The 22,782-nt window shown below is 43.6% G+C and overlaps 1 protein-coding gene across 1 annotated transcript in view; it reads left to right on the top strand.

Moving 5' to 3' along the window:
- The window catches only part of FLT1 (fms related receptor tyrosine kinase 1), a 109,884-nt gene that overhangs the window by 83,572 nt on the left and 3,530 nt on the right, over window positions 1-22,782 (top strand). The window contains exons 17-29 of the mRNA XM_064645439.1: window positions 2,897-3,035; window positions 6,363-6,467; window positions 8,983-9,096; window positions 9,849-9,937; window positions 11,751-11,910; window positions 12,324-12,421; window positions 12,952-13,074; window positions 14,180-14,291; window positions 15,928-16,027; window positions 17,363-17,468; window positions 17,562-17,692; window positions 18,073-18,157; window positions 19,011-19,102. Of these exons, the coding sequence (XP_064501509.1) occupies window positions 2,897-3,035; window positions 6,363-6,467; window positions 8,983-9,096; window positions 9,849-9,937; window positions 11,751-11,910; window positions 12,324-12,421; window positions 12,952-13,074; window positions 14,180-14,291; window positions 15,928-16,027; window positions 17,363-17,468; window positions 17,562-17,692; window positions 18,073-18,157; window positions 19,011-19,102 (1,454 nt within the window). The remainder of the gene's footprint in view (window positions 1-2,896; window positions 3,036-6,362; window positions 6,468-8,982; window positions 9,097-9,848; window positions 9,938-11,750; window positions 11,911-12,323; window positions 12,422-12,951; window positions 13,075-14,179; window positions 14,292-15,927; window positions 16,028-17,362; window positions 17,469-17,561; window positions 17,693-18,072; window positions 18,158-19,010; window positions 19,103-22,782) is intronic.

Genomic DNA, 22,782 nt, shown 5'->3' with positions numbered 1-22,782 from the left:
CCTGGTGCAATCACCAGGCTGCTTGTGGTTGCTGGGGAACCGTGACTTGCAAGGCTGAGTATGAGTAAGCCAGGAAGCAAAGTCTGGGTGGGGACAAGGTTCTGAGGGTCACAAGAATCTGTGTGTCTGACTCCCACCAGAGGCATCCCTCCCATTCCCTTATAAGAGCTGTGGGAGTTTGGCATCTTAATGTCTTTGAAGATCTGACTGAGTGGGAATGACAGATCTTCATAGATAGTGCTGGGGTCTGGTTTGCACAGTGTCAGGTATAATTACATCACTTCTGAAGTGATATTTTACTGAAGCAGTTTTGATGGTGCAGCCTCTAGAGAGATGATCCTCTATCAGTGTGATAAAGTTAACTGCCCCTGGATCTGACCCTCCTTCTTTTCCAAGGCTCACTGTGATGCCTTAAAACCCTTTTTGCTGACAGCATCATGCCTGCTTCGTGTGATGTGGGCAGGTTAAACCACAGCAGCTTTCATAAGCAGAAAATACAACTCCTCAGTAGCTCAGAAAGATCTCAGGGTAACTTGCAGGAGAAGATGGGTTTGAGAGAACGGGAGTATTGGGGCGACGGGGTGCACTGCAAGACATGAGATGAGAAATGGCTGCATGCCCCCCTCTCCCCACTCGTCCACTGTGGCTCTGAGCACTCCCAGCCCAAGAGGTATCACAGCATGACACCACAGGAATCAGCTCACAGCTGCCACAGTGGAGTATATCCCACGTGGCTGCGTGATGAGTGCTAAAGGTTGGTGCAGCCTGATGGACCTCTGAACCAGGGTGACATGGCAGCAGTCACTCTGCCTGTATTCTTATTGCCACAAACTTCAGTAAGGAGAGACGCATGGGAGTTTGCGAAGAAAGAAAAGCAGAAATCAGCTGAAGCTGTGGAGAAACTTCATAGCTGTAAGCAAAATTACAAGGCAAGGGGGACTAGTACTGAAGGCTCACCAGTAATGATGAAGCAATTTGTAACATAACTGCAAACTCTTGGAAAAATTTGAGTTTTAAATGTAGCAAAGGGTTGCAGATTATTTTTTTTTATTTTTTTTTTATGAGACCAAAACATTTTAGATTGCTAAAAGATAATAAAAATAATCATCATTGCTGTAGAACAAGGAACTTTAACTAGATGACATATGAAGGCTCCTTTCCAGATGAGCCTTTCCAGCTAGTGTTGGTCTATGTTTATGGTCTTCTCTGTTTTTCTCTTATAAACCCTTACTCTCAAGGATTTATGTCTGGAATTAGCTTTAAGTTAAACTTTATATAGAAATTATGTTGCTGCAACAGAAAAGAAATACATCCTCTCTGAGAGCATTTTCTTGAAGCCTGTCTGTTATGCATACAGAGAAAGACAATATCCTCAACAATTCCTCATCATTGAAAATGTTACTTCAAGTCTCTAGTTGTGCCAAAAATTTGGTATTTGGTGCATCTGAAGGAAGAATTACAGGAAGCTTTTCCACTCTGCTATTCCTTTTTCTGGGATGAATCCACTTAAAAGCTCTTCTATGTGACAGGTAGGAGCAATCTGGTACACACATCTCTATCTAGAAACACTCTTTTTGGAGCATCACACAGGTTTCTGTTTCTACCCATATCCCACTTATCCATGTCCTGCTCAGTGTTAGTGGATGGTTTGGATCCAAGCTTTATGCCTCTTCAGTTTTTCCAAGCATCACTACAATCTTTCTTGGGACTAACTTTATAGTTCTTTGGTATGGTGAAAAGCAACTAAACGAGCAGCTATTAGTTACTGTCATTTTAGTCCAGTTGTGCTTGTAATCAAGGCATGCACAGCTAGTAATATCCTTCTCAAAAATGCCTGGAAATGCAGGTATCAGGGACATTTTTCCAATCTGTAGAGGAAGAAAGCTGAAAGTCACAGAAGACAATTAAAGCAAATTAAAAAAAAACAATATATGGATATATCTGTATGTTTATGCCTGCACCTGTGTGCTACTTCCACAAGTTTAGAAAAAGCAACATGTTGAAGTTTAGTTGAGGAGATTTCCAATAAATTCCAACTAATAGGCAGCAAATTATGGCAAACCTTTTCTATCGAAATATAAGTACTCCTGTGTCAAGAAAAGTCCAGTGAATTAGAATGACAATCTAGATGCTCTTTGAAGGACAATATATTTCAAAATGGATGAACTGCAGAAAACTTTGAGATCAGATTCATCTTTCCTTACATTTCTCATGTGAAATGGATAATCCATTTGCTCAGTAGAAACTGCACTGGCGATTTCTTTTGAAATGGTATGTTTTAAATTATGTCTTTGAGTCTGGCTGTTTATAAATTCCTTCAAGCTCTAATAATTTGCATAAATTTTTCAGCAATGATACCGAAGAAATAAAAAAATTGTGAAGAAAATTTGTAAGCAGTTTCTGAAGTATATAATATCTAGTCTCCTGATGACTAGTCTTGCACAACTTCTAACCACATATGACCTATCTTTGCCGGGTGTATGGAAAAAATAAACACTGGCAGTTGAACACCATCTGTTGCATGTGGCCACTTCTTGCTTTGCACAATCATGAAGAAAAGTTATTTTTATCTGCAATGTTTAGTCACTTGATGAAAACATTTCTTTTGAATGTGCAGAGGGCCCTGTGTCATAACACCATATGTTAATACAGATCCACATGGATTTCATTGAAAAAACTGGTATGTCACATAGGAGGAAAGCTAGAGGAAGGAGTTTCTTCTGTACAAAAAGTCTTGCAATATGTAGAATAACCAAATCAACTTAACCAAACCATCTATTTTACTGTGAAACACACAACCCTGTGAACAGAATGAACTTGGAGCCCTTGATCTAAACAAGAATATGCTGACAGATACCCTTATACTCTATTTAATTTTGCAATATTTGTTTTCTAGCCTTATTCCTCTGAAATGAAGACCAACCATTACCTGTCAATCATAATGGATCCTGACGAAGTTCCCTTAGATGAGCAATGTGAATGTCTGCCTTACGATGCCAGCAAGTGGGAAATTGCAAGGGAAAGACTTAAACTAGGTAATATTGGCATACTTCACGTTGAGTTTGCAGTGATTGAGTAAGATTATCTGTAACCACAGATAAAGAGGAGCTGGGTGTGTTCTAGACATGGAGCACAACATACTGCCAGGTTCGGCGTGATATGTTCCATACTGAGGGCCACCGGTCTGTGAATGAACTTCAGCATTTAGGACTGACTGACTGTGTCTACCTGATTTTTCACATGTATGTTTTATCTCCAGGTAGGAGAATTAAATAGAATCACAGAATCTTTTATGTTGGAAAAGACCTTTAAGATGAAGTACAATCTTGTGAGTGCACCATAAAGTGTAGGAATGTGGTGACACATAAATCCACGCATAAATGAATAAATATCCTTGGAAACTTTAAACCTACAGCTAGCTCACCTATCCCAGTGAATTCCTTAAAATAAGCATTCCTTATTTTTTTAGCCTAGAGTGGGGCTGATGAGGAGGAAAGGCGAGTAGGGACCATATTTTGAAGCTGAGGATTCCCTCTAGAAACCACACAGATTTTAACAAAAAGGTCAACATTAAAATATCAGTTATAAGCTCAGCCTCGTTGTTATACTGCTGTTTGTTCTTTCAGGCGTGCATTACATTTGTCCTGCAGCAAGATCTAGAAAATCCTTGTATTTTAGTTAGGAGCTGTAACAAATTCCTTCTGCCTTCTGGGTATCAGGGACAGAGGGTGATTAACACATGCATATAATTAGGATCACACTTAATTTGCCTGCCAGAAGACACAAGCTGACCAGATGTGGATAAGTACAGCTGAAATATATTGCTCGCAATTTATTATTGTCATACACAATTCTGGGAATGCTGAAACCTTGTGCTGGAGTGTCTACAATCTTTAGACAGTTTTCTTACAACGATGGACCAAGAGCCTGATGTGCAGACAATGTGACCACTGGGAAAGAAACAAGCAGAAATGGAATGTAAACACCAAGGAAAACCCCATGTCTTGCAGGGTTGGTGTTCAGAGTCCAGAGATGAGGAATGATGACCAGAGAATGAGTTAAAAGTGGAAAAACTGGTATAAACAAATAAAGAATGCTGACAGTGAATGAGAACCAGATTTGGAGAAGTTGTGTGTGTGCTGTATGCTAGATTAGCTCAGTGCAAGTCCTGCTTACATGACAGTTGGCTCAGTCTTTGAGTAACCTTGGCAGTCTCTGAGGATTAGTGTCTCACAAACACAAAATGTGCTTCTATGGCTTTTAAAAAATATTTTTACTTAGAAATGCAACCCCTTTCAGCATCATGTTTTTCTTTCCCACCTACTTGTCCTCCAGGACACATATTTATTATAACTTTCGCAAATAAGTTTCTCCTTTCAGCCCACATCTCCTCTGCTGTGTGTTCCTCCAACACACGTACACGCAGCCCAGGGCTGTGATGCAATGCTTATATAACAGTACTCCCCCCTTCATCTGTAAGAGGTACAGGCATTATAGGAAATTTCATACGGGCATCACTGAAGTCAGGGTAATTACCATTCAATATAGATTACCTTCACTGAGAGTAAAATGTCATCTTTTCATTAGGGGAAAAAATGTTGGTGCTATAAATCATTGACACTGTGGTTGGTGATAACGTTGCGGTCCAGCACAAGCATTAGGTGAGCTATTGTGCACTTCCCACCTCACTCTTGGGCTTGACCTTCCTAATCTATGAGAGGTCACACACTGCTGATGTTGTGATGCAGGACCCCCAGGGAGTTTTGCCTCATGGCTGCAGTGCAATGTCAAACACACTGATGGTGGATGGCTTCCTGAGCTCCACTCCCTCCTGTGCAACGCAAGCCCACAGCGCTGGCACTGAGCACAGAGCTTTCCGCTCTCCTTCACATGAGAACTGTCCTGTGTAGCAGAATGGAAAATATGAAGCCACATATGGGGAAAACCCAGATCACTCAAACTGTGGCAAACAACCTGAGAAAGGAACACACCTTTGAGCCTATGTCTTCCCACAGACATGGAGTTCGGTGTCTGCAAGTACTTTTTGCTGATGCCCCAGTCCAGCAACTCACATGCTTGAAGGACCTTGCTAAAATGGGACTGAAATGGAAACTTCCTGATCCAAAACTCCTTGACTGAGGGGTATGTTCACTTTAATGAGTTCTGAGTGGCCCATTAAATCCAAATCGAGTGTGGAAAACTTAAGTAGAGCATTTCGCTTCATTGGTCTGGATCTAAATACTGCAACATTTCATACCTGAGCATTACCCCAAATATATCCAGTGTTGCTGCTTGAAGGCTGTGAGAAGTTGACTACTCAGATGCTTGGGCAACTTAATATTCCCCTGTTTAATTGCTCTGTTCAATAATTTTGTAGCTACTTTTTGTGACAACAAAAGGAACTTTTGCAAGAACAACCATAGCCACAATCTACATACTAAACTGTGGAGTTTTGAGCTACACCCTGAAAAGTTAAAGCAGCCCTATTCTGCACTACCATTGAGCACTGTACAAACAATAGCAGAGCAACAAAGACAAGTGTTATTACAGTTTCCCATTAAATCCCGCTGCTGTTTAGAGAAGGAAGTGCTGTTTCCAGTGCTCATTCTCCTTTATAAAAGGTTAGCAGCTTTGTGTAGCTTTACGAGCTGGTATGTTTTCCAAGTGGTGACTAAGTGGGTTATCTCGATGTGGGAAGTGATTCAACAGTGATGGAAACAGATTAAAGCTATGGATTAAACAAAGGTATGATGGGTTTTATAGGACTTGAAACTGCAAGTTCATCTTGTAGAAACCATGAACAGCCAAAACATTAAGGACTAAGAGTATTAATTCACTAAGAAAACTGAGACTTTAGTCTTAATGATGCTTTCCCTATACATCTGCTGAATGAAGAATCTACAGGCAGTAACTGAAAAAGGTGACGGTAGATTTTTAGACACACACTGATTCATCTGTATTTCTCTGTCAAATACTAAGCCCTTCACAAAACAAGGTTCAGTCTGTTAATGCTTTTCAGTCACGTAGATTAAGTTCTTCATGGTTTTTACTTGCTGCAAAAAATACAAGACTTGCATATCTAGGGTGGACATAAATTTCTGGGGTTTTTTGGCTTAGCATATTCCACTTCATGTTTACATTGCTTTGATAACATATGCTATTTTCTTCTATTGACAGACATACTGAGAATTACAGTTTAGATATATGATACACATATAAAAGGCAGTACTGATTTAATTTAGAACTGACAGCAGCCCTTTTTCTCTGTTTGCAAGTATCCGCGTGGGATTCATTCATGAAGCCATTTGTTGACGATTTCTTTTTTTACCAGAATGCATCTCTCAGCTTTGTTTTCTTTGCAGGAAAGTCTCTTGGACAGGGAGCTTTTGGAAAGGTGGTACAAGCATCTGCTTTTGGAATTCGGAAATCACCAACATGCAGAATAGTTGCCGTGAAAATGCTAAAAGGTATCTTGCTGTAATGCTGCATTGAAAAAAATGATACAGTGTTTAATTTTTTATATGATTCTGTTGAAAGCAAGAGCCTATCACAATAATTCTTGGAAGCCTTGAAAATGTGTACAAGTTAAGCTTCAAGTCCACCACAATTAAAATGGCAGAACTATGAAATAAAAATTGCATTCACAATAAAAATTTGTACCATTATGCTAGACTGACCCTATACCGATTGCTGTAAAGGAAATCTAGCTGAAGGATAAGGCATCCACCTTGATGTGAAGACACCTACACAGAAGCTTTTATATTTTCCCTGGTCATTAGTTCCAATGAATAATCATCTTACTGTTAAAAACAGATGCCTTATGTCTAATTTGCATCTCTCTGACTTTTGCTTCTCACTCTAACCTTCTCCATCGGATTATATAATGATTTTTTATCATGAAGGCCCTTTTATTAAGCTAAATATATTCAGCAGTTTAAATCTTGGTGGTGTCGTGCAGGTGTGTCCTCTCTGAACCCTTTGCAGGTTCATCACATGGTGTTTAGGATGCTGACACCCAGGCTGTGCAATGGATTTGCCAGCACTGTTCATACTCAGCTATTCACTGCCACCTTTCTCATTGGAGCAGAAAGGACAAAACCCCCTCATTGGTTTGAAGAGGGCACTTGGGAAATTAGCAAGCAGTATGATATTCAGTCATAGCCTGCAGCAGCTGTGGTTGAATTCCCTAACCCAGAGTCCTAGTGGCATCCTTTCATAAGTATTTAGCTTTCCCTTGTATATATATAGAAAGATCACAGCAGGCTTTTTTGCATTACCCTGGGAGCTTTTTGTGCATTACTTGTCTGTCGTAATCCCTCAATCCTTTTTGGTATTGCTCTCTGCCAGGACACATCCCCTATTCTGCCAGTCAGGCTTGGATCCTTGATGCTCTTGGTTGAATCTGTTCAGGTATAGTTTGAATACATCCACCTTAGCCAGTGGCTCCTAGCTTCACAGATGCTACTTATCATTTACAGGAGATCTGTATGTGTCAGTCCCAGCCCTTGGAAGGCCGTGTGTGATACTTTCAGACCTACAGTCTGGCATATGTACAGCATGTAGGGTGCGTGCTCTTGATTTTGTCCTCAACAAGCTTGTCTGCAATGTAATGTCCAATGCTTTCTCAGGGGGTGGTACATGCTATACAGGATCATTCCCAAGGACAGAATTTGCAACTGAGAGGGTTGCAAACCCTTCTCCTCTCTCTTACTCCAGAAGCACAGAAATACTCTGGTAGTCAGTGTCAAAAGAACAACTACCCTGCAGCAAGAATGGCTGGAAAATGTGAGGAAAATAAATCTTTGGTCCCTGTCCAAATCTCCTGCAGCAGTGGGCCAATAGCCATCTCTGTCACTGGTTTCAGTGTTCACTGGTTTCAGCCTGTCACCTGGGTCATCGTCTGACCCTGGGTTAACTGAGCTGTTTTGTAAACATATGTGCTGGCAGAGTGGTCTGCCAGGCTCAACATTTCTTGGTGTCCATCACCAGGCTTCTTGCGCCAGTCAGCACCATCAAGGCAGCAGTGGAGGGAAAGTGTCACCACCTATAGAAGCAAATAGTGGGTCACTAGGTAGATGACAAGTTTTGTGTGGGACACCAAGAAAAATTGTTTCCATTCAGATGTTGAACCAAGCCCTTTAAGACTTAGCTCCAGAGTTTTTTCCCCAGCACTGTTCTTCTTGCTCTTGGTGTCACTAAACTGATAAACTCCTTTTGGATCTACACAAAGCAATATGCTTTTTTCCTTGCTTCCTTTACAAAATTAAATTCTGCAGGGAAAAATGTGCTCAGAGGGAATGAAAAGTTTCACTCAACACTACATCGAATGTTTTGGGTTTATTTGAGGGATTTCTCATTTTATTACTATTAGTATTATTATTAGTATTGGCCATGACTGGTGGGATGAGATGCAGTCATATCACTTCAAAACCAATTAAAATTTACTTCCCTGTCTATCTCCAGTCTTCCTATATAACAGACAGAACCGGACAATCACTACCACCGGGTAGTTAATCTTTTCCCTATACAGATGGCTAAACTTGATGTCTGCATCAGCCTCTGGAAATACTTTGCTCTTTCCACTGACTCCTTAAGATATTTAGTTCAGGCTAGTATATAAAACTTAGACAGATGAAGTGAAGTCAAATGAAACCTCCTCTAGATAGAGTTAGTAATAATCTTGAAATCCTTTTTTATTTGTTCTTTCAAATTTCTTGGGTGAAATATCAAAACTATTCATGCGAAAAAAAATTCTCTCAGTTCTAAATATAACAGAGTCTACTGGGAAAAAGTTGAGTATCTGACTCTTTTTATTTAATTGCAACTGAGAGGATGCTGAGCAGGGGGAATAGAGAAGGAAAATCAACACAAGAAGTACATCCAGTAATGGAGATTATTTCAATGGAAAGTAATGAGAAGTGGTAAAGCTCAGCAGGACGAGTTCTTTGTCATTTCACATTGACTTTTATTTTGTACTTACAGAAGGAGCCACAGCAAGTGAGTACAAAGCACTGATGACAGAGCTGAAAATCCTAATCCACATTGGCCATCATCTCAACATTGTGAATTTGCTGGGAGCTTGCACGAAAAATGGAGGTAAAAACATCTGTGCTGCTCTGAAAATGGGTTTGGATTACCTCCCAATAACAGTTAGTTGACCATGTTGTTTTTCATCCAGAGGTCAAGTTATTAACTTGTAATATTTGAGCTCATCCCATAGCTGGTGAAACAAAAAGAGGAAGATAAGAAGAGACTTTTAGTCATTTAATGAAGTCCTTAAACTTTTCCTCTATTTAAACTCTCTTTTAGTATTGGCATGTGAAGTGTGAATATAGGACCATGCCACTTGCTATCCTTTATCTCACTTATTTCACTGCTCAAGCTCAAGTTAAACATGATCTGGAAAGGCTGGGAACAAGAGATATCAGCTGCTGGATCTGAACAACAAATCACAAGGCAGCTGTTGTAAAATTCTCCATGGTATTACACTAGAAAATCAAAAGGCCAGTATGAGCGATTGTTTGTTTTATATATGTCACCTATTTTAGTTCAACAAGTGTGTGTGGGCTGCGAGACTCCAGTCTGAACTGACTGAAGAAGAAACAGAGGGTCTCTCAGGACTTAGATTCATGACCCAGCTTTCAAAAATTAGGCCCTGTCCTAATTTCCAGAAACAGTATTGTTTTGATAACATGTCCAATGTCCTTCAAGCAGCCTTTGACTTCATTAAGACATGTTGCCAGTTATTTTGGACTCAAGTTACAGGCATGAAAGACTATCCTTCTCAGAACTGATGCTACCTTGTATTGCTTTACACTGCTCAGAATGCTTTTTTTGTTTTTGACCAGGGCCTCTGATGGTGATTGTTGAATACTGTAAGTACGGGAATTTATCAAACTATCTGAAGAGCAAGAGGAATTTTTTCAGCCCTAACAAGGTGAGGAGGCAGATGTTCCTGGTAGGGTTCGTCTTACCTGACATAAGTATTGGTAGCGTAGATGTCAGCTTCTGACCTAGTCTCCTTAGATTCTCTTTTACCATAGGAGAGAAATGACTTTTGGGTGAAGTTCACCTGACCTATATTAATATTTGTTGTGGGATGTGTTGTGCCAAGAAAGGACTCGTCTCTCTCTGTTCCTGCCTGTGCATGGAGACTGCTGTGAGTAATGTGGCTGGAGCCATCTACAGTGAGGGGAAGTGAATCCTATCCAAAGTGTCCCCATGTCCTCTTGCTCTGCTGCTGCTGAACCCATTCCTGATGAGCTTGGGATCGCTTCAGAGGCTGGTGTCGGCGAAACCAAAGGAAGTGGTTTTGCCCTCTGATTTCAGCACTGCTGGGAACAAAACCGAGATAATGCCAATTAAATCTCATGTCCCAAGACACTCTAATATTTAGAGATTTACAAGTAATCTTATTATTGTGTAAGGAAAAGGGCTATCAAGAGGAAAAGAGATTAGAGTCTTGTCCCCATATCCCACAATCCTCTGAATCAAATTTATGGCATGTTTCTTATTACAAACCTAAACCCAAATGTGCCAACTATATGCTTGTGCACTTCCAGCAGAATCCTCCAAAGGATCCAGGGCTATGAAATGGGATTTAGGAGCCTGGATGCTGAACAGCAGGCCTCAAAACCTCTGCTCAGCTGTGCCAAAAGTTCAGCAGCATCTCAGGGTTATTTTTTGCAAGGGCTTTGTGGGAGGGCACAATCAGATGACATCTGCCTCCAAAAGGCTTTTTCTGAGTCTCTATTCCCACGGCTGTCCATGCTGGACTCTGCAATAGACAGAGCAGCCACGTCCTCCTACATGGGGTTGTTGAAGTAGGATGCTCCACAGGGACTAGGGCTGTGCAGGGTCCATCCTGAGTGGAGTCACTCACCTGGTGAGTAGTGTTCCCAGGTGCAGTGCTCCAGCACCCTTGGGAAGGTTGCCCAGGAAGGAAGGAGGGGGAAGTTTTACTCTGCACCAGCATGTATAGGGAAGAGAGATGGTCACAGGACAAGTCAAAAGGTAAGATGGGCAAGAGTATGGCCAGGTAGCTTGGCTGCTCTACAGGTAGCTGTAAGAAGGCATTTTCCAAACAGTGTTGCATGTGTCCCATTAAACCATCACATCATTGACCATCAGATGAAAGTATTGGATAAAGGCATTGAAGAGAGGGAGTCACTTCCAGCAGTACCTGTATTTCAAGCACCAAGTGCTCTTGCTCCTCATTGGAAAGGCTTACAGCCCCACACCAAGCACTGTACATGGACATAGAGGCAGATGCCTTAAGCAGCCTGGGACAAATTGCTGATGTTGAGAGGGCTGGGACCTGCACTGTGGGCACATCCTTCCCAGCTCATCCATTTGTGCTCCTTCTCTGTCTGGTGGAGAGAAATGGGCTCTTCCAGATGATTCATTTCAAGCTGAGATGAGCCACAGCCCAGCAGAAACGTCCATCCATACACCCTGCAAATCCTTACCACATCAGAGATAGCCCACAGCCCTGGTTACCCCAAAATCATGTACTGGTGCTCCCAAGCCACCATGTTTCTGCCCTCTGGGGATGGCAGCCTTGGTGGAGCACAGCCCTGTCACCAGTCCCTGGCTGCCAGTGGCACTAGACACCCCCGCCCATGGGAGACGTGCCCACAGACTCCACAGACCACCATCCTGGCAGAAAGGCGACAGCAGTCTGACTCGGTTCCTTTCCCACCCTCTCCTTCACTCTGATGTAGCACTTCTTCTCCTCTGTTTGTTTGAAGGACTACTCTCTGCAGGGAGAGCCAATGAAAGAGAAAAAGGATATTGAGCCAGTGGAAAGCAAAAAACAAAGGTTGGCCAGTGTCACCAGCAGCGAGAGCTTTGCAAGCTCTGGGTTCCAGGAAGATAAAAGTCTGAGAGATGTGGAGGAGGACGAGGAGGGTAGGTATTAATTCCTTCCTGTCCCTACATGGGTTGTGATATTTTTACAACATACTGTGCATCCCTGAAATTTTTTTCCTCATTTATCACCCTAATAAACATCCGTGGGAGACGCTCAGAGGGTCATGTCCAGAGGATAGAAGATTTAAAAAAAGATTATTTCCAGGGTTACTAAATCTGACAGGAAAATGTGTGATTGTTTCTTCTGACTGCTCCTTATCTTTGGGGAAAACACAGCAGTGTCCAAAGCACGGGGTGTAAAGCAAGAACTATTTTTGTTTCCAATTACAGTGGGTTGACCTTCAAATACCACTCTGTGAAAACTGAATTTATGGGAGTAATGGGGTCTGTAAGAAAGGAGGAAAATAACCGTGAGTGATATTTGTAACAAACCCCGCTTTCTACCTCTGCAGATGTTGATGATCTGTACAAGTTGCCCCTCACTATGGAGGACCTCATCTCTTACAGCTTTCAGGTGGCCAGAGGCATGGAGTTCCTCTCCTCCAGAAAGGTGAGTTTTGCGCTGAGGATTTTTCCCTGCAGAAGGATGGGATTCAGAGGGGAAATCATGTCTACATTTTAGTGACACCTTCCTTGGGAAAGCTCCCAAAGGAAGAGCCATTTTCCTCTTGGTGTTATAAATATAATGGTGTGTTTATCCAAGTCTCCATAGTCCATAAACACAGGATCATGACTGAAGGCAGTGGGTCAAGCTCATTCATTTGGGAAAGATCTTTTGGGTGTGGTAGGTTTTTCCTTAATTTCAACATATATTAGATGGGGAGCTCCAAATGATTCAGCGCTTTCCCTGCAAATGTCAAGGGGCTTAAAAATTTATCTCCTTCTGGACTTAAGAATTTTTTTTTTTAAAGAATTACCACTGTTTACAGTAACTTCATGTAAACTACAGTCAACTTCTGTAAAAAAAAGTAAATTGATCTCAATAATAATAATAATAATTTTTTTAAGGATATGGGAGACAGGAAATTTGTGGGCAAGAATAAGGAAATGCAGCTTGATTGTGAAACTGCTTTATTATAGTGCATTCATCGTGACCTGGCAGCCAGAAACATCCTTTTATCTGAGAACAATGTCGTGAAGATCTGTGATTTTGGCCTCGCAAGAGATATTTATAAGAATCCTGATTATGTGAGAAAAGGAGATGTAAGTCAAGATGCTTTTTATTTGCCCAAGTGTTTATAACATATCATTTCAAACTGTCCACCAAAATGTTCTGTAGACATTCACATTTCCTGAACTTGAGAGCTCAAAAGCAAAGATGAGCTATCCAGATGTGTTGAGGATCTGGAAAGCATTTCTATCCTCAGGCATAAGGCTTAGACATGCTAACTGCTTCACAGCTCTGTCCCATTAATACTTTCCTTTCTAGACGTGTTCCTTGGCTGGCTCAGCATAACCCCCTTACTCAGTAAACTTCTTTCAAGGAAACCAGTCCCTCCAAAAGAAGGTGTGTGCCCCCCGGTGCTCCCGAGAAGCTGCTCAATGGTGCTTCTAGGAGCTGAGCAGGACTTGCTGCCTCCAGCACCTGCTCGGTGGTTGTTTTGCTCCTGCTGGAGAGAGCAGGAAGGAAGCACCTTGCCAGGCCTGACGTGAAGGCTGGGTCAGCAAACTGCACCTGCACCCACTGGTGCCATGGGAATTTGGCGTGGGCATGGGAATTTGGTGTGGGAGTGTCACGCAGTCTCTTTCTGGAGGTCTCACCCAGCTGCCAGCTATTCCCACATCCATAAATAGCTTTTGAGATTTACAGCATTGCATATTAGCTGGGAAGTGTTGTTCACATAACTTGGGTACTGCTCAGGAAACCCTAACAGGCTGTGCTGAGTGGACTCCAAGGGTTGCTGATGTACTCCTGCAATTCAGGCTCTGAGAATTTCCCTCAGAATATCTCCAACACTATCACAGAATGATTATGCTTAAATGCAGGGTTTTCTCCCCTGTCTCTATGACACAGGCAAGAAACTGCTGCTGCTTCGTATCCCAACATCCCTGCAAAGAAAATGCCTGGTCACAGGTTTCCAGTGTCTGGTGTTTTGTGCCACACATATTTTAAAAACAGCCTTTTACTCCAACAATTTGTTAAGAAAGTGTCTGAATGAGTGTGGGTTTATCTTGACTACCTGCAAGGAAATCCCACAGGTTCTTGTTGAATGGTAATTATTTACATAACAATATAGAGTTGATTCATCTATGATTAAATTCTTTTAGGCTTTGAAAATAATAGTCAGGTTTGTCCCTTTTACTCCAGGCTCGACTTCCTCTCAAGTGGATGGCTCCTGAATCCATATTTGATAAAATCTACAATACAAAAAGTGACGTGTGGTCCTATGGGGTCTTGCTGTGGGAGATATTTTCCTTGGGTATGTTAACTCTGCACATTGGGAGCTGGAGTCAGCAATGGGGACTGAGGCTTGGGGAAAAACATTCATTATCTTCAATGATCTTTTGACAGGTGTTTAATAAAGAAAGACTTAAATCAGTCAGTGGTGAGGTGTGCAGATAGAGGCAGAGGGAGTATCATGACCCTGTGGACTAGAAGGTTTGGTGCTTGTAAGGCACACTGAAAGCTCACTTGCCACGCTGAAAGACTTAATGGATAGCACAGCTGTCTGAGAACTTTTCCACTTACTTCTGCCATGAGCAAAACCTAAGCTTCCCTCTTTTCTCTGTTGAAACCCTTGGTAGAGTTTGCAGGGCAGCACAGCCAGAGCCGTTGCAGTGCTTTGTTTGACTGATGCCACAAACCAGAAAAATAAGGCAATTTTTAAAGCATTTTTTTTGAATGTGGAACTCTATGGGATAACACAGAGCTGTGAGCGTGAGTCTTCAGTTGCCCAGGCCCAAGGCATCACCTCCCATGCCACAAAGAGCATTCAAGACACTGAGTGCCATGAGCTGGGTGCTCTCTCAAAGGTTCCTTATTTCTCTTGTGGGAGCAAGGGAGCCAAACACAGAGAGGTATTTGCATGTATCCAATTCTGTCACCTCCATTTCCATCCCAAGACCAGGAGGTCCCCCCAGTCCAGGAGGGATCCAGCATGCCACTCACCCAGGCTACTGGATACAGCAGGTGAAAAGCATCTGCACAGATGCCGCAGGATGAACTGGAGCATGCAGTCTGAAATTAAAACCCTGTGAAGCTTTTTCCCCCCTTTCTTTAATGTAGAAAAGGCAGGATACAAGATGTACACTGAGGGGGAACAACAATGACCATCAGAATAGAAGAATCTTAATTGAGTTTAACACAGAGGCTGACAAAAGAGGCAAACAGCAGAGGAAACAATACTATACAATTCTCGGGACAATCAATCATTTATTAGTTTAAATACATGTTGTTGGTCAGCCTGCCAACTCTTGTGATTTTACGGTCAGCTTCATAATACCTGCTATTTTTTTCTTAAAGCCCCAGCTCCTTGATCCTGGCAACTCTCCGACATCTTTGTTTTTTCTTTCATTCTCCTTTTTCCTGACTTTTTTTTTGGTCCACAGATAAAAACCCAACAGCACAATCAGGCTGCATCTTAAAAACAGAGAAACTAGAAAAACAATGCAAATGTACTGTGATCCGATTTAAAACAAAGATTTCAATTTTTTTTCAAGGTGATTTTAAGCATTTGGGGTTTGTTAATATTCTGCTTACTAGAATTTGAAGTAGTCCAAACCAATAGAAAGATCAGACTTGGCTTTTCAAGGGATACTGTTCAAGTCAAATTCATGTGTATTTTTTTCATTCAGGCCAGGTAAGCACCGCGCATAGTTATGGGTTTGATCTTGCCCCTCTCCAAGGACTGGGGCTTGGAGCACCACCAGTAGCAGTTCCCTGTCTGTGGCAGCTGGCAGGACCAGACCTTGCAGTGGAGGGGACATCCTCTGATCCCCAGCTCTGCAACCTGGTGCTGCACATCCCAAGTGTTTGAGGGAGATGCATAAGGGTTACAGCTAGGTCACAACTACCCAACTCAAGGGATGTATCTATTCTCCCAATGTTGCCTCCAGGCGCCTCTCCTTACCCTGGAGTCCAAATAGATGAGGATTTCTGCAGCAGACTGAAGGAAGGCACAAGAATGCGAGCTCCGGAGCAAGCGACCGAGGAGATGTAAGATGCCTTTGCTTGCCTTGTGTACCACCCTCCATCCTGGCCTGCCTTGCAGATAATGTAGAGTCTCTGTAAAAGCACCCTGACCCAGCCTAAGGAAAAACCTCAATCCTGCATCAGTGTTTTCTTGGCTACCCCCCACCTTGGCCCCCTGGTCCTCCCACAGGGTAGGAGAGGGCAGGGAAGGACATGGACCTGAGCCCAGTGCACCACCAGCGCTGTGCTCCAAGGGGAGCTGAGCAAGGAGGAGTAGGAAGGTCATTCATTCCTCACCAGGTTTAATATTTACTGACATGCACACAGATAAGTGCTGGAGGAATGTGACATTATTAACATTATCTTGACTTAGGAAGTGAAAGCAGAAGCTTCCTTGCAATCACTCGGGTAATGAGGGTCCACCCTTTCCTGTACACAGTGTCTGATGGCAGAGGAAGGTGACAGGGACCCGCAGCCTCCCAGCCCATGTCATCCGAGTCCTTCCACCATGACGTTGGCTGTTGCTCCCCACTCCCCTGCCTTCAGGTGCAGCCTCAAGCTGCTACTGCATGGCCAACACCTTTTTGGAGACCTAGGGGGGTCCAAATGAGATCGTGAGTTTGCAGCCCCTCTGCTCTGGAAGTGGGACAGAGCACCTTGCCCAGGGAGGCACATGCAGCACACTGAATATTCACCCCATGAAACAACTCATTGAGAAACATGAACATATCCCAGGTGTTTTACCTCTGGAGGCAAAACCAAATACATGTAGGTGTCTTGGTGCCTTTCTGAGTGCTATGTCGTGACTCTAAATAGCAACACTTTCCAAAAAATAATTCTGGAAGAAGAAAAGGATGCAAGCCAGCCATGCCTATCTGGGATTATTGCCCATCGGCTAATTTTATTATCCTAGTGACCGTAGATAAGAACTTTCTTTTTTCTCTTCCACATATTTTATTGCAGGAAGGAAAGCTCAGCTTGACCAATACAAGGAAGTGACACGTTCATATAAGTCATCTTACGATGCCTTAACCTAAACATTGCCAGCTAATAGATGTTTAATATAAAGATTTAATGCTTAATTAGGAATGAAAAAAAGCAAGTATGACTAGCTGGCTAAATTATTCTTTTGATGTGGTCTTCCAGGGTCTTGCAGGAAGGTTTTATTTCTTTTTCTTTGTGGAAAGTTTACTGTTTTACTTTTAGGAAGAGGCCTCCGTGGTGTTAGAGAGAATTTTTGTGAAGTCAGGCAGGTTCAGGAGTTAACTCTATCACTGACAAGCTGTCAGTGACTGCACTGCCTTAGATCAAATTGAGCTGTAACCCTGCCGTGTGTTCACTTTGCTTTTGTCCTCACAGTTACCAAATCATGCTGGACTGCTGGCAGAGCAATCCCAATGACAGGCCACGGTTCTCCGAGCTGGTGAAAAAGCTGGGTGACCTGCTGCAAGCAAATGTCCAGCAGGTACTAATGTCAAAACCGCGTGCTGTCACCAGGGCAGGGGTGACTGGCCACATGGTCCCCAGAATAACACTTGTGTTTCTTGTTTGCATTTAGGAAGGCAAAGACTACATACCCCTCAGCACAATATTTACAACTGAAAGTGGGTTTCCCCATGCATCTGACCCTTTGTGCAACGAAAATCTTTCTGTTACAAGCTCAAGTTCTGGAAGCACTGAAAACATCAGGTGAGACAAGTAAGATAAAGACTGAGGTTTTTTTGTTGGGGATGGTAGCTTGCTGCATAGCCTGGATCTGGATGGGAGAAAACATTCAGATGTGTCCCATTAGCCACTGAGCCACCCACTGGGCTGGGACAGCTCTTTGCAGTGCCCCTGCACAGGGGTACCTTCAAGTCACAGGGCTCAGGCACTGCGAGAGGGGCAGCTGTGTGCACTCCACAACTGGGGAGTGAGGTTTGGGTGGGGTCTGCTTAACGAGTCCCTTTTGTATGACCTGCCTCAGTGATAGCTGGGAACTGCCTAAAGAAACGGAGACATATCCAGCACTTTCTGCTTACGCACTTCATACTCTCACCAAAAATTCTCCTGCTTTTCTTGTTGAACAGATACATAAACACTTTCAAAATAACTCCCCACCAGCGCATAAAGACATTTGAAGAGCTTCCCACCAAGGAAACACTTGTATTTAATGTAAGTGACTCCTGGGCCACATGGTGCACCATGCATTTCTTTTTATTTGTGTGAGAGATTTATACAGGGATAATCAAAACAGGGGGGTTACTGTTTTGTCAGCTCTAGTGATATAAGATGCAAGATTAGCCATGCTTGCAACAAGATGTTATCCCACTGCTTTACAAATTGGGGTCAGCATTTTCTTGTTGACCATGTCATAGGCTGTAAACACTCCTCTGATAAAAAGTGGTCAGTTTGAGTAGGTCTGCAAAGTACAGCTGCCAGAGTCCCACCTAAGTCCCACTGGTGTGCGAAAGACGCTTAAAATCCCTTGGATTTGTGTTTTCATCTGAATAGTAGTGCACAAATGAGAATTGTGAGTCACATTTCCATCAGAGGGCCCTGGTAGGAACAAATCCTGTTATCAGATGGACAAGATGGGGACATGTCAGCTAATGGGACACACAATCCTGGTAGGGGTGGGCATGGGTGAGAGGTTAGGGCAAGCTTTTGGTAACCCAGTTGTATGCATTAAGCAATAGGAGGTGGGAAAGGCACAGGTGGTCCTCAAAAGATTGAACTATGGGCTGGCCAGAACCTCACATTGCATGTAGACACTCTTCTTTTTGCACCCAGTATCTGCATTAACAGTATGTGTTTGCTGGACTCCAAAGCAAGGGCAGTTTTGGAAAGGCACCATTAAATACCTGGGCACTGCAGCACCTCCAGTAGCACGGAGCTGCTGTCTCCTAGATCCCTTTCAGTATCAGCAACAAAAAGGCTGCTGGAAATCAGACCAAAAAGGAACTGAGTCCATTGTCAATTCTATAGTTAACACCTAATATGATTGCATCTTTCTTTTTTCTTCAAGGATTACCAAGCAGACAGTGGGATGGTTCTGGCTCCAGAAGAACTGAAACGCTTCACATGGACAGGCAGCAAGCAGAAACGGACACTCTTTGGGTCTGTATTTTATATTCCCTTCTTCTTACGTTTTAGAGGGCAAAGAAGGATTCAAGGTCCTTGTGCTAAACTGTGCCTCATCAAAGTAGCTAAGGTGTCCCCAGTCCCTGCAAACACTCTTGGTGGGGTGTGTCCCACTTGGTTGAATCAGCAGTTGATCATCTCCCACACCTGACGCTCTATATTCCTTTGAGGAAACAAATAACCCTCAACCCCATTGATGCACATCAGCAATATGATTTATTAGCACTCTATTGATCCACCAAAGCCTCAACTTAATGCCAGGCTGGACAAGCGAGTGTCAGAGAGCACCTAAACTAAGGTAAGAGGCAGGTAACTGTAGGAAATATGCTGTTGATAATGGAGGAGGAGGAATGCGCGGCTGTGAAGGATTTGCAGTTGTTTCTGCAAGTCCCCAAGGGCACCCCAGTTGGACAAGGACCTCTGGGCCTGTTTTTGCCCTTCTTTTCCATGACTCAGCTAAGCACAGCCCATTTAACACCCATGGGCTCAGGATGCTAAAGTGGCAACTTTACAATAGATGGATGTGAGGGCCTCACTTCTCTTCCTGCCTTTAAGCACTTGAATATATTGGCCATCTTCCTACACCTAATTCCTGACAGCTGCCCAAGCAGGGAACTAGGGCTGCCCTAAGAAATGAGTTGCACTGACATGAACTCTCTGCAAATAGGAAGTGTTTATTTTCTCAATGCCGGCACTCTATCAGTTCCCAGCCACTGCCAAGCTGGAAGTGTCCTGGTTTCAGCTCAGTGCTCTCACCCTGCCCAGAGACTGGCCAGACCCAATCCATCATTCATCTCACGCTGGCAGGAGGTCAAGGCCATCCTGCCATTCGGGCCATGCCAAACTTGTCAGCGACTTGTAATTGGGCAGGCTGAGAGGTGTAGCATTGTCTCGACGAACAATTGGAGCTGGCTGAAAAATGCAGTCAAGGCAGAGAGGATTCACTTTAAGAAAAATTCCAGTGACTAAGAGGGCGTTGGTTGAAAGCGCAGAAATACGTGTATGGGAGCGTGCACACACACACAGCTGAAATACATGGCACGAGTAAGTGTGCCGCTGGCAGGAGACTGTACCACACGCAGGAGCACTGCTCATGCATGGTGAAGCCAGGGCAATCGAAGCCACTCCAAACGAACGCTGGCAAACCCTTCCTCCTGCCTTGACCTTTCAGAAAATACAATTGCTTGTAAGCAATTGTATGGTATTTCAGTTCTGTTGAGGCACGCCGTCTTTGGCGGAGGCAGGTACCATAGAGCTTAGAATGTGTGTGGATAGTACAGGGCTCCAAAGGATGCAATGATCCCTAGAAGCAGTTTAACTCATTTTTTCCTCTGTGTAAACATGACATTTCTGAAGGCTGCTGTGAGCCACAGAGACAACATGGCAACCTTCCCCAATGAAATTTATGAAACGCCTATTTTCTTTGCATGGTACGGAATGCATGGAGTGTGGCCCAAACAGCCCTCCAGAAGCGCTTAAGGGGGCATTTTTAGCTGCTGCAGGAAAAAGGAATGCTTTTGGATAGGAAAAAAACTGAACTCAAGAGTGGTTGCTAGAACCTAAAACCTTGGGGAAACAGAGCGGTTGACTTAGGTCACACAAAGTCATCTGGCCTGCAAGCTAAACAGGTGGTACTGTAGTGCTGTGCCAGAAAGTATTCGCGTATGTGAATGCAGGCGGTGACCCTTTAGTCTGCACACGTTCCTAAAAGTGGTAGCTTCCTAGCTACCTTTACTTTACTAGCTTCCTTTACTTAGGCTAAATTGGAGCAGTAAATAAACGCCCCTAAACCTAGCAAGGTGGAGCCCAGAGTGGTTTGACACATCTGAACTCATCTAAGTAGATGCAGTCCTACTTCTTCCCTTGCATCTCAAGCATCCTCCTCTGTGCTCCTGTACTCTTCTGCTGACATTTCAGCTTGGCTTGTCTCGCAGGGAGCTGGTTCAGGTTGCTAGATTATCAGAACAGCTCCAGAATAGTTCCTGAGTGAGCAGTAGCAGCTCACTGTCAGGGTGGCTGGTGCCAGCACCAGGCTGAGGAAGGGTTTCACCCCCCTTTTGGCAGTAGGTTACCTACCATTAGATCCCCTTCACTGCAATGCCCCAGAGCACTTGCCCTCACACTGTAAACCTCACACTGCAGTTTAGGACACAGATGCAGACAAAATGCACTCGCAGGAGCGGGTGGGTCCTGAGGCAAGGCTGAGGGTGCAGCGGGCCTGTGCAGGTTGGCCTGCCTTTTCCTAGGATCCCATGGTTCCCTGTTGTCCAGAGCAGAACAATTGGGCTCAGCATGTTTTTTTCACTGTTCATAGCACCTGAACTGACATTTAAGCCAGCCAGGTGGGGTGATGCTTTCAGACCAGCACAGGGGGGAGGTGTGTCCTGGAGCATTGCATTGGAGGATTCAGACTTTGCAGGGCCACATCTGCCATCGCAGGGCTGAAGAACTGCATAGGGTGGAAGGAGCCAAACCCAGTGCATCCTATCTGTTCCCAGAAGCACACTCGAGGTTTGTTTCAGAGGAAACTAATGAGTTGACTGCAGGAGAGAGCCAGTATGTGCAGCAGTGCTTACTCAGCGTGACCAATCTGAGAGCCAGGCCCAGGGGACAGCCTATCTGACAATGGAGGGGCACCCCACGGACCCCAGCAAGTCCCCTCCTCTTGGGCTTCCACTTCTCCTGCGTAGGAAAAGGCATTAATGCCAAAGCTCACTCTTGGTTTCACTACAGGAAAGAGCATCAGTCCAAATCCTGGTGAGCCCTCAGGCCAAGGTGGTGGCCAGGAGCACGGAGCAGAAATCATTGCAATGTGTCTTGGACTTGCTAATGCCATTGAGATGAAAATGATATTGTGAACAGCATGAAGAGAAATAGATCTTTCCTAATGTAAGCCCTTGGGTAACAAGATCCCAGTAGAAAGGTTTAGGGGCAGAGAAAGAACGGTGTGTACTCCTTTACAGATGGAAAGAATCCCAACTGCAACCCTTCTCTAGCTTTTCAGTACTGGAGAAAAAGCCCAATCCAAGTAAGCCAAAATCTTTGGGCAGAGGCAAACCCTTAAGCCAATGTAAATTCCTAAGCCAGAAAAACAGCGAGAACTGTGAGCTGGAATAAGTGTCTCAAGAGCCACAGTCAGCCTCTAACCTCACTCTGGTCCTGGACATGTCAGGAAAGCAGCAGCAATTTCATCCAACAGACAATCCCAATTAAAGAGCTACTAAACACAGTTTCCAATTACAGTCCTAGAATGGAAAGAAGATAGTCTACAGCTAGACAAGCCTTTTCAGACTGTAAACTCAGTCTCAAAATGAAGCCTGACTACAGACGTCAAAACCCTGTGGGCTCCCTTAAAGCTCTTTGAGGGAGTGCATGCCCAGTTACAGCAGTGCACTCAAGGTAAAATGAACAGATGCAGCTCTATTGATATAAAGGTTTATTAATTAAAGTAGAAGCCAAGTCTAGCTCACAAGAAAAGTCTCAGGACACAAAAGCCTGATGATGAATGAAAGGATCAAAGTGTGACAGTTTCAAGACTCATAACTTTGCACGCACACTCCACTTTTGCCAGCCCACTGCTCCCTAAGACTCACAATTACAATGTAAATCACAGAAACGTTTCTCTTTAAATCATCACAGAAAGTCTATTGAGTCTG

Source organism: Pseudopipra pipra, chromosome 2, assembly GCF_036250125.1.
Source record: "Pseudopipra pipra isolate bDixPip1 chromosome 2, bDixPip1.hap1, whole genome shotgun sequence".
In the NCBI taxonomy this organism is placed as follows: Eukaryota; Metazoa; Chordata; class Aves; order Passeriformes; family Pipridae; genus Pseudopipra; species Pseudopipra pipra.
The sequence above is the reverse complement of the archived record's forward strand: the minus strand, read 5'-3'. Positions and strand labels throughout refer to the sequence as shown.